Genomic DNA, 12,380 nt, shown 5'->3' on the forward strand with positions numbered 1-12,380 from the left:
CTGGTAGAGGGGGGGGGGGTGTGAGACACAAATAAAGGAGGAATTAGTTGTACTTAAAGTAAATGGCCCAAAGTAGTGAGTGGAGTGCCCCAGGGTTCTGTCTGGGGGCCAATTCTGTTTAGCATGTTCATAAATGACATTGACGTTGGAACACATAGCTCACTGTCGGTGTTTTGCTGACGATACGAAGTTGTGCATGGAAATAAGATTGCAACATGACATAGAATACCTGCAGCAAGACTTGGATAAAATTGGGGAGTGGGCAGCTATGTGGCAGATGAGCTTTAATCTACAAAAATTTTAAGTAATGTACTTGGGAGCTAAGAACATGCATGCTGAATACACCTCATGGGGGGGTTTCACCGGGGAAAATGGTGATGGAGAAGAATCTTGGGGTGCTTATAGATCACAGACTCAGTAATAGCATACAGTGCTAAGCTGCAGCTAATAAAGCCAGTAATATATTATCTTGCATCAAAAGAGGGATTTATTCATGGGATAGAAATATGATTTTGCCCCTTTACAAAACACTGGTAAGGCCCCCATCTTGAATATGTGGTGCAACTCTGGTCACCAATCCTCAGGAGGGATGTCCATGAGCTAAAAAAGGTTCAGAGAAGGGCAACCAAATTAAAAGGGGGATGGATGGATGGTCTGAGTTATCAAGAAAGCCTACAAAAATTAGGATTGTTCTTCTTAGAGAAGAGGAACTTAAGAGGTGACATGATCACAGTTTACAAACTCATCAGTGGGGGACTGCGGTATTGGGAACGCACACTACTTAAACCAAGGTCACAACAAGAAGTTGCGTCAGGGGTATTTTACTTTGAGATAGGTACAGATGTGGAATTCACTACCACAGATAGCTGTATCAGCGGGAAACATAAACTGCTTCAAAAAACACTTGGATGTGTTCCTCAGTTCACAAAACATACAGGGTTATTGAAATTCTGAGGATCATACACACACAAACCATACAGGTTGAACCTCACCTCACCTACTATGTAACTATGTGTGATTCTTATTTGTAGAAAAATTTCAATATAAAAATTGAATGTAGAACAAAAGTAATATATCATCATCCAGAGAGCCATTGACATTAATCCTGTAAGTTTCATTGAAATAAGCTAAGTTAGATGCTCAAGGCCAGAAGCAAACAGCTGTACAAAGTAGAAATTAACTGCCTAAGAAGAGAGTAGAGCAATGGGAGAAAATCTCACTGGAATCAAGTGTGAGTCGCTTGTGTGTTAATTGAGTTGTACTGCATATTGCCAAAGGAGATACCCGAAGAAAATGGCTTTGGGAGATTAAATTCTTTCAAATGTAAAAAAATATTCTAAATGGTTTTTCTGGCTGCACATAAGAAAGACACAATATACCATTATTTTCCCAGATGTGTAAGTCTGACAGTGCATTAACCCATAGCCTGAGGATTTGCAGTTTTTAGCACAACCATCTTTTTGTTTTTGTTTTTTAATGACAGCTCTTCTGCCAGGCACTTATACTCATGGCCCTCAGTTGTTTTGGAGTTTTGCCATAAATGTGGTATTTCCACAGACAATGACCCTATTATTTTCTAGAAAGAAACCTGCTGCTCACTGCAGTTTGGTATATGAAGGAGATAAACCACCATATTTTTATCATGGACAGACAAGAAATTGACAAAAATATTGTCTACCAAGCAAACTACACTCTAAGTCCAACTGGTCATATTGTGCAATATTGTATAAGCACAAATTACCTTTAGTGAAAATATCTATGAGGGTTATTCACAAAGCTAGCCGAAGGATCATCCGTAGCTCCTGCCGAACCTTCACAGCTGGCTCCACTCAGTTGCAATGACGGATCAGCCTCCCCAGGTTACCTGTGTGAACACCATGTGGCGGCGGCAGAAGTTTTATACATGATGCCCACAGAGTTCTCTTTATAAAAACTAGAGAAAAGAATATTCTCCAGAAATGTGCCCACAAAGACTAATTGTGTTTCCTATTTTAATTTTAGAAAACAAAATGCATGTATAATTATGTATGTGTACTTAATTCAGTGATCTGGTAATGCCTTCTTAATGTAGGTGTGAGATACCCAGGAGTTGGTGTTCTTCCTGGAGTGGCAACAGGGAATGGAGTGAAGCAGAAACCTCAAGGTGAGGCTGGAAAATGCTCTTGTTCCCTTCATAAGTAATTTTTTATGCCTTTAAAGCTGTTGTTATTAATTTGAAGAAACATTTCTATATGCTTGACTGCATTTGCAAAAGGGAAATAAGTAGTCATTATCTACTAATGTCAGGATCCAGAGCACCCCCAGGTGGCGCTGGAGCCAGGTCCTGCAGTTCCTGTGCTCGCCTGCGGGTGTCTCCAGCAGCCAGTGACTGTAAGGAACCTGCAGCTCCAGTACTCACCTGCGGGTGTGCCCCAGCTGTGAGTGATCATCCCATCACCTGGTGCTTCCTGGGAGGGTATTTAGGCCCTCCCTGCAGTCAGGAAGCTGGCTCAGTATTGTGTCGCCTGCACTTGACTGCTACCTGAACCCAGCTACCTGAACCCAGCTACCTGAACCCAGCTACCTGAACCCAGCTACCTGAACCCAGCTACCTATATACAGACCTGTCACCGACCCGGCTTGTTACCCGACCACTCTTCTTGGATCCTGTTTCTGTACCGTGCTGCCCTCCTGTTAACGACCTGGCTTGTACCTGACCATTCTTCCTAAATCCTGTACTGTGCTGCCCTCCTGTTAACCCTCCTTGTTACTTCACTGCTAAACCTGTGGGGGGTTGAGGGGGTTAGTAGTTTTGTTTGATGGTAACAAATAAACTGTGCATAGAACCCTATCCTGTGTGGGCATATTAATTTGGTCATCCTGCGTGGGTACCTGCATGAGGTGTGAGGACGCCTGTACACGGTACCCTGACAACTAATTAGATCCACAAGAAGCATAGATGTGTTACTCAAAACGTTGAACTGTTATATTTCTATTCAGAACAATAAACAGTACTATATGGTAATGCACATTTTCCATTTTCAGTCTTGGCCTTTCCATGATCTTCTCCAAATAATTTTCCCATTCAAACTAATAAAAAGAGTTAAAGTGGAACTATGAGCTCAAACAAAAATTACATAAATGATGCACTCTGTCACTTGTATTAACATAGCATTTTGTTTTGTTTTTCTAAGTGCCCCTGTAACATAGTTTTTTACCTGTTGATCCTGCCACTAGATCCTTTGATTTTCTACTTCCTGTAATAGGGTGACAATGCTCTTTGTTCTGTCACTGCGGCGTTGCTTCCTTGGACAGGGTAGACTTGGATGCACCTTTTGAAAAAAAGCTTAAACCAAATGAATAAAGCTGGCCATTGTAAGAACCTCTGTCAATAAAATAGTTTATCTCAACTGTACGTTTGCTGGATAGTTTGTATTACATGTAAACTTAAAGAAAAATATAAATTAAGACATGTGAAAAAAAATCCATATACTATCATTACAGGTTTTGACAAAATAGACTTACCAGAATATTTTTCACTATAGTTGGCCTTTAAAGTTTGGTCTCATTTGTCACGCTTCAAAAAGAGAAACTATAGTGTTTCTGTATGCATTTTCCTTTTTGCTATTTTATGGTTAAAATGAAAACAGCTCAATGAGAGGAAGAACACATGCCTTGCCTGTCTGCTACCTCATACCCCCTTGTATGGCTTTTCTCTTAAAGGCAGTTAGTTAACAAATGAGAAGGTGGTGCTGGGCTTTCCTCTTTGAAATCCCAGCATGTTCTGCAACCTAGATATTTTGGGAGAATTACAATTTGTCTTATTAATATAGGATTAACCAAAGGCCTGTAAAGTTCCACTTGAATTTGACTAAACGCATAGAAGTACATTACAAATGACACTTTGAATTAGGGTGTTACCAAAGTTATTAGATCTCTTTTGTGCTATTATACATTCAATATACTGTATGTATATGTTACCAAAGTTATATATACTATCCACATAACCTCTGTAGATACAATGTTGTCTTTTGAAGAAAGCAGTCACCCAACATTCAGGTATTTTCTATTGGTTTATCCAGAATACTTAGTACTACTTGGTGTATACCTATACTTGGTAAATACCTTTTTTTTTTACTCACATAATGCATTTATAATAGATCTTGTTATTTTGAGATAATTAATTTCTGGTTTGTTCTTTTTTTCTAGCTGGTGGTGGAGCTTTGGGTGGAATACCTGGTAAGCCTACAGATAATGTTCCTTATGACAGCATAGCACTAAATTAATCTAGATGAATACTAGATAAAAGGTAGAGATTCTGTAAAAGTTGTTAAACCACGTAAAATTCAAAAGGTTAGTATTTTGTGAAGCAGAAGCTGTTTGTGTTGCCCATAACAGCCAACCAGATTCTTATGAACCTCAAATGATTTGATAAACAAAAGAAGAATGTTCCCAAAAAACACATGATCACAGTATGCTCTTGTGGAGGAGTTTTTCCAAAAGTAACTTTACATACAGGAAAATATTTTGAACACAAGTTAGCTATTGATTTATTTTATAAATTTTTGTACTATTTCAACAAATCTAGAGAATAATGCCATAATCCCTAACCCTGATAGTCAGTGTTTGAGAAATAATTGCACTAGTTAACATTTTTTGAATGAGGAAGCGGGTGCCGAGAGCATGTTGTTTTTCCTTTACTGCGCCCTGTCCTCATTTCAGAGCCAATACAGATAAAGGGCCAAGGAAGAGATGGGGCTATTGCTGCACAGATAGTTGCCCAGCTTATAACACTATCAAAACAAGGAGCTAAAGAAGGAAACCAAACCCTATGCAGTTTCTGCTCACCATGTTGTTTTATACTTTTCAGCCTATCTTTACAGCTATAGCAATTTCCCTATGCGAGCCCCAGTTATATAACAAGAAGTTTTGGTCTCTAACCTTTTACAATGATGTAATGTGCCATTATGAGATACAGTCAAGCTCATCATTATACATCAAGAATGCATTACTGAAGATGACAAATAAACTGTGTTCTTGGAATGGGAATTCCTCTAACATTACTGTTTATGAATGCATTTTGGAAAATATTCCCAGTGCCTGTACTTTGTTTGTTTCCATCTATCTCCATATATAGAATAAAAGAACTCAAAGCTAAAGAATGTATTTATTAATGTATTATAGAAAGTATTCTCTGTGACCATATGTTTATTTGTTACTCTGTGTCTCCTTATATAGAATTAAATAATCCAAAACTGAAGTAACTAAGCAATAGCCTGCTTTTATTCTTCAGATGTTGCAGAATGCAATCTTCTTGATGCTTTGATTAATGGTCATCTGTGCATTAAGAAAATATAGGGTGGCAGCTATTCAAAATTTGAATGTTGTGTGATGAAAATATAAATCTTATGAAATAATCATCTATATATCTGTTTGACACGCTTACGCGTATAACTATGATGTGCTACTGATGTCTAATATCAGAAATGACTAGTGTTAAAAACCAACCCTAGGATAGGGAAGGGTTATACCCCTGTCAGGTTTTCATTCCTGTATGTGTCCTTTTGGGAGATTTCATTCACTTCTTGAAAGTGTTTTTGCTGGAACTGTGCTTTAAAAGATTAACACATTTTCATACATTATTTATTTTCATTTTAAGGCTTTGGTGGATTTGGTGGACAGCAGCCTGGTGTACCTCTAGGGTATCCTATTAAAGCACCTAAGCTACCAGGTATGTACAGTGTATTTCAATAACTGGATGCATACGCATTTCAAAGGTCATTGCCATTTTAATCAGTATTTAAAATGCCACTTAACTTGTTTGATATGTTTCTTGTGGTAAGACAGGGTATATAAAAAAAGGTTGAATTGAGCAAAATAAAAGGGAAGAGATGAGTTAGTCATTGCTTAAATTGAATTTCACAGGTGGTAATTAGAACATTAAATCTAGCTTTGTGAAGAATGCACAGTTTTTTTGCAAATTCATATCAACTTTGGCATAGACCAGGGCAATGAATCTGCTGAAATATTCAAAATAAGTGCCAAGTTTTACCCTTTTGTAATTTTGACAACACATGCAAATTGTTATACGATTAAAGCGGTGAGGGTAATGATTTTGGGAAATCCTCACTACAAACTCTTGTCAGTTGCTATAATAGAAAGAAGAGAAATTAAATTTTCTCTCCTCTGTGCTATAAAACAGAGATGAGAAAGTAGAATTTTATATGGCCGTATAAACACAGTTATAAAAGGCAAAAGGAATTTACTACTACATATGTAAATATGACAATTTTCCAACCCATACATAGCAGCTTATAGAACTGGTAAGGTTGTTTAAATTACAGATGAGAAATCCAGATATACCACATCTACCGGCCTCCCTCCATCCATATCTCTACTCACCCCCTCATAAAAAGTTAGCAAGTTAGTTAGGCAGGAACGGTCTTTCCTGAACCCATGCTGATTGTCATTAACTATCCCGTTTTCCTGAACAAATTCTACCAGATAATCCTTTATTATGCCCTCTAGCATTTTACAAACTACCGATGTTAGACTGACCGGCCTATAGTTCCCAGGTTGGCACCTAGCCAACATCTTATAATTATAATAAATGTTGTAAATTCTACTATGTAAAGTTGCTGCCTCATTCTGAGACCAGAAATTCATATGTGGAATTTTGACACCACAACACTTTGCTGTTTTTATGTGGAAGGATAAGGAAGAGCTTCTGGTGTATGACCAGGGCCAGCTTATCATGACTGTGCTCCTTTTCAATAAGAGATTCCCGCTGTCTAGAAACAAAAACATTTGAAATTTCTCTATGTGTGATGGTGAAGATGGACATAGTGCAGGGCTGTTTTGACAGCTGTGTGAGTTAGCTATTCAGGTGTAAACAGGACAGGAATTAAGCAAAAGAACCTCGGAACATTCCTTTTTGGGATACCAGCAGTGAGAATATATTCCAACACACTGATAACAGGAAAATTAACTTTTTATTTATGCCGAATGATACAAATAACAATAATAATGAAAGTAGTTAATTAATGCATACCTAGTTCTAACAGCATCAATTAACTGGATAGTGGATTTATTTTCCATGTAAGGCATTATTCAAGGTGGTCAAAATGGCATACAGTATGTAATGCAGTCTGTCAATAACAATAACAATGCAGTTATCCTGAGTCCACCCTCAACATTGTTCTATCCTCTTGATCCTGCCAGTAGATCTGTTCTATTGCTCTCTTTGGTGCTCTCAGCGCTTCCTGCTTCAGAGCTGGCAGAACCGGCTGAAGTGCCGGTTACACCGACGATCAAGCACATTCCTGTATTGGAGGGCAGGGGAGACATCAGGGATATATTAGACCCCTGATGTTTCCATAAAGACAACTTGTCACCTACCAATGCTCTCACATAGGCAGTTGTTAACCCCTTTTGTGATAGCAAAAGTTAAGTGATAAAAAAAAGGTGATTAAAAAAACCCCAATAAAATAAAAATAAAAAAAACTAAACCCACCAATCTGAAATGACTAAGTGAACCAAATTAACAAGTGCACATAGGTCATGCACGTGTATGCAAACATGGGGGGAGTTCTAACAAAAAGATTACAAAAATTAAACAGTGTGATGCGCCAATCTTGGGTGCTGTGTCTCGGAACACACACCAGTAGCTGTACATTGTAGTGCAGCTGCTGGTATGAATGCAGCCTAAATGGTGGATCATCTAGGCGAGAATTATGTGTTCCATTCCTGGTGCCTCATGGCATAGCACGTTGCATATCCCAGGAGGTGTCGGCTTCCATACAACAGATGGAGGGGGAGGACAAGTCTGAAGGCACATCACCAGGGGTTGGCTGCCCGAACCAAAAAGAGACAGTTATCTCCTGATGACATCAAGGAAGAAGATGTCAGCGCAGGACCCAACTTGTGGCAGCGGAACACAGATTTCAGCAGGACAACGCTGGATTTGCTGGGTGTGTGAGTATGTAAATTAAGGACAACTCGACATTATGTAAGAGGGGATTTAAAAACAAAAATTAAACTGGAGGGCGTGAAGTCCCTTTTAAATTGCACCACTTTTAAATATATGCTGCATGCATTGAAGCTTTTCTTTTAACCCCTGACTACTGGGCCCCATAGCAGTTTCCTGATTGTTATTACCTAGTCAGTTTAGAACTATATAAATGCCTGGCCAAAAAGACAAAGTCACACAAAGTAATCCATAGGTCCATCTTTAGCTTTGATTATGGCATGCATTCGCCATCACATTGTTTTGATAAGCTCATGCTCTATGAACCACTCTTTCACAATGTGAGTCTAAATCCATTGAAAAACGTAGTCATTCTTAGTATTATACTAGGCAGCTGACCTTATTTTTGGGGGACATAACACTGCTGAACCTAGACCTGACTAACTGAAGCAACTCCAGATCATAACACTTATCCTATTTGCTTAGCTAAATCCAGGTGACTTTTTTTGGGGCCAGACATATATATTTATACAGAGAGAGAGATCCTCATGAAGTTGACTATTTGCTTTTTTCTAGGAGGATATGGGGTTCCGTATACGTCAGGAGGACCTGGAGGTATGTATACCTATAATGTATTCACTTCCCTGGGGATCTCTAAAGAGGCTACAATAGCCTTACAAATGTACTAAGCCAGGAACAAAACTTAATAGCAAAAAAGCCATTTGGAAAAAACAATGTTATGTCAACGTAGCGAAGCACACTGTTCTGCTTTGTCGGTAATGAGAAGGAAACATTGTGCAGGCTCGGGCCGAAGCCTGTGCGAGTGGAGAAATAAATAAACTCTTATTATTATTTCACTATATTTCCTGGCATGCACAGCTTCTTTTTCGGTGTAAAATGTGTTTCTATACAAGCATATGCCGCAACATTCAAAATATGTAAGAGAAAGGAGTCTGCAGTGTGTCTGGCCAATATGAAAATAATTTATAACTTGCTGTGACATGTAATGAGTGTGGCTGACATTAATAGCCTTCTAATCTACACCATTCTCCTAGCAGAGACATGAGAGGTCTGACCCAGGAGCTTGAGGTTTGACTTCTGCTGAAGCGCAGAACCGTGCTCATTTGTATATAACATGCTGCCTATGTATAACAGGACGACTGCCTATATTTCCACCACTGAATATTGCTACTTTTGACAGTTTTGGAATGTCAATATATAACATATGGCAGGGATGTTTTAAGTAGAGATAAAACTAGCGGTGATTGAATGGGGGGTTAGCAAGCTTTCCAAGTCATGACACACCCATTTAAGACATCAAATTATTGTCACAATTATGAGCATGTACTGCTGTATTGTGTAAAGGCAAACTAGACTGAGGGAGATTTATGAAGCACAGTAGTGACACATTTAGGCATACATCAGGCTGCTTCTCGTATAGCAAACTGTTTGCAACAGTTTTTTTGGGAATTCGCAAGCCCTGTGTCTGCAGCCCTGGGCAGCACACTGCTATGGTTCTGCAAAGATCTGCAATGGATTAACCAACGTAGTTGAAACTGAATTCTGAGCACAACAATTGTAATTTAAATATATCCCTTAATAGCCAAAAGGATATAAATTCGCCTTATATGCACCAAATGCCTTTGCCAACCCAGGTATTACTTAAAAGTAATGGAGTCATCATCACTGTGCTGCACATTTCCTGTGCAGAAAGCAGGGCTGTGGGAGGGACCCAGCAGGCCCCACCCACTACAGCCAGCCTACAAAAATCTACAGGAGAGGGCGGATACAAGACCAGTCACCTAGCACAAGGAAAGAGAGCAGCAGTGGCCAGTCTTTATTACAGGAAGCTCCTGCACAGGCAAAGTTTCACACTTGATTACTATACACATTCTTACTGCTCCTGCTTTGCAATGCTTCATGACAGATGTCCATCAGTGTAATTTAAAGTTTGAAATACAGCCGCCTATTCCTTACATCCAAGCAATGTTCCATTTTAGCCTGTATTTAGATTACAGTTGCCATTGTGCTGCACATGTGATTAGCAATCACACTGGTCATATGAGGGCTTGAAATTTCAGTTGAGAGCTCTAATAAGCCCAGTGGCAACAATGAAAGTTGTCCTAAAATCCCAAAACAGAACACTAAAATAAACTCAAGTAATTTTAAATTCTAAGTATGAACTTGTACATGACCTAACAAGCCCACTAAACCAGGCCTTTCAGCAAGTTTTAAACATTTTTGTAAAAGCAGCTGTACAGATACCCACATACTAAGGGCATGGCTACCATGAGGCGAGTGAGGTGAGGTGATCACTCCAGTGTTTGTAAATAACTGGGAACACATAGTACTATGTGTCACCAGTTATGAATGAACCGGAAGCGTTTTACATCACTTCTTGTTCATCCATGAATTTTTCAATGGATGGAAGCACTCACTACAGAGGCTTCTACCCATTGATAACTGGATGATAGTAAATATTTTACTATCACCAGTTTCTGAATGAATGGGAAGCCTCTGTTCTGAGTGCTTTCCATTCATTGAAAACAGAGGAACACACACACACACACACACACTCATGCACAAATATTATTAGACAGGTGCAAAGACTACACATTTGTTTCGGACAAAATGAACGGAAACTAAAAATGTTTTTATTAGGTTCGGCAAACGAAACAAATTTTTATGCTATTTTAGATTTAGCCACCAGAGCATTCTGCACATGCGCGCCGCCATCCTGGCTTTGGGTGACATCACACGTCTGTTGAGGGGGCACAATTTTCTGTTCTTGACTCGGGCGCAAAAGGAGCTAGCTACAGCTCTGTACATACTGTTCCTGAGTATCTTTGTTTTACGCATGGTTTACCACTGCCAATACCAGTTGAGACTGCCAACCTTACATTAGCTAGATTATTACATACTAAGCCCGGTTTTTGATATTTAAAAGTGACAGCTTATTAACAAAATGTTCATTCTGCATTGTAGGTTATGGTGCTGGTGCTTTGGGAGCTGGTGGCAAAGCTGGATATCCTACAGGAACTGGTATGTATTAGACAGGGTGTCTATTTGTTATGCCACAATTCCTCAAATGTATGTGTTTGAGATGTTTAAGGGGTAACATTACCTGGCAAATAAAGGAAATATGTACTTAGGGAATATGTAGGCTGCCACTGTTGACCTATCTCTGGAAAATGCTAGTTGACTGTCATGCTGATCCAATGGCTTCCTGTGTAAATACCAAAAGTATAGAGAACAAGAGTTTGGACTTTATTTTGATCTTTTCATTTCTGTGATTTCTAGATCAGTGTATCACAGTCAGGAACTGAAGTCTGAGACAGCCAGGCATTTAATACTTTCAGAAGGAGGTCTACATTGCACTAAAAGTACTGGCTTAGTTTAAATCCATAATAAAAGTTCAACATGTACCTGTTGACATTCTCACAATGTTAAACTGTCTGCTGACTCCCTGTTTATGTATTCTGCTCCTTTTCAATAACCCTATATGCTATGTGGTGGAAATTGCAACCACAGGCTGAATGGGCACCATGTAGCCCACATTTTCCCTCCATCTTTGCTTTTATTATTGGCCAGTGGGGTTGTCTATCACATTTGCAGGCCAATAGGAATGTTCAGGTGGAGGAAAGGAGTGAGTCACAATGTAACCATTCAGGCTGTATTCACAGTTTAGCATTATACAGCACATTGCAGTTCTTGAAAAGAAGTAGAATACCCATGCAAGCACCAGGGGGTGACTGCTTTCTATATCAGAAGACAGTTGGTGGCAGTAAGGTTAGCCATGCTTGTAAAAAAAACATTTTATATAAAACACAACAAATGTGTTTATTATATATAGTTATAGTTTTAAAACCATAAGGATTTGGGAATACAGTCTCCAACTAGGATATAATTATTTATCACATAGCCATCTATTTTCCATGACAGAAGTTCAGACTACATAGCAGACTTAGAAATATACATGTGCGTTTCCAGGGTAAATGCAATAAAATGCACAGACATTTGGGGTTGCTAATATAATGATACAATAGGGGTGCTTTGAAAAAAATATAACCTAATAAACGGATACCTAGGTGGTTTATGGCTCCCTGTACAAGATTTTAGTTTGGCGCCTCCAATGACATAAACAGAACATGCTCACTCTTCAATCCCTTTCCATCAAGAATAGTGCTTTGGTGTGCAGAAGCCCTCCCTGACCACCAATGTACTCATTCCTTTTTACAATATTTTCATTATACACAGTATCAGCTTACAGGGCAATAAGACAATTTAAAAAACCAGTGAGGAAAGCGGGAGGAAGACAGGAGGAAGGGAGGGAGGGAATGGAGCAGGCATCTCAACTCTTAATAGAGGGGTGTTACTAGCTCTATACCCAACACTATAAAAAAAAAGCTCCTGGGAAACTCACCTACTTCCATTA

The 12,380-nt window shown here is 39.0% G+C and overlaps 1 protein-coding gene across 1 annotated transcript in view; it reads left to right on the forward strand.

The window, feature by feature from the left end:
* The window catches only part of ELN (elastin), an 82,721-nt gene that overhangs the window by 43,731 nt on the left and 26,610 nt on the right, over positions 1 to 12,380 (forward strand). The window contains exons 14-18 of the mRNA XM_018561242.1: positions 2,072 to 2,143; positions 4,189 to 4,218; positions 5,639 to 5,710; positions 8,522 to 8,560; positions 10,931 to 10,987. Coding sequence (XP_018416744.1) covers positions 2,072 to 2,143; positions 4,189 to 4,218; positions 5,639 to 5,710; positions 8,522 to 8,560; positions 10,931 to 10,987 — 270 coding nt within the window. The remainder of the gene's footprint in view (positions 1 to 2,071; positions 2,144 to 4,188; positions 4,219 to 5,638; positions 5,711 to 8,521; positions 8,561 to 10,930; positions 10,988 to 12,380) is intronic.

This window comes from Nanorana parkeri, unplaced genomic scaffold (genome assembly GCF_000935625.1).
Source record: "Nanorana parkeri isolate BGI_ZX_2015 unplaced genomic scaffold, ASM93562v1 scaffold509, whole genome shotgun sequence".
Classification (NCBI taxonomy): domain Eukaryota; kingdom Metazoa; phylum Chordata; class Amphibia; order Anura; family Dicroglossidae; genus Nanorana; species Nanorana parkeri.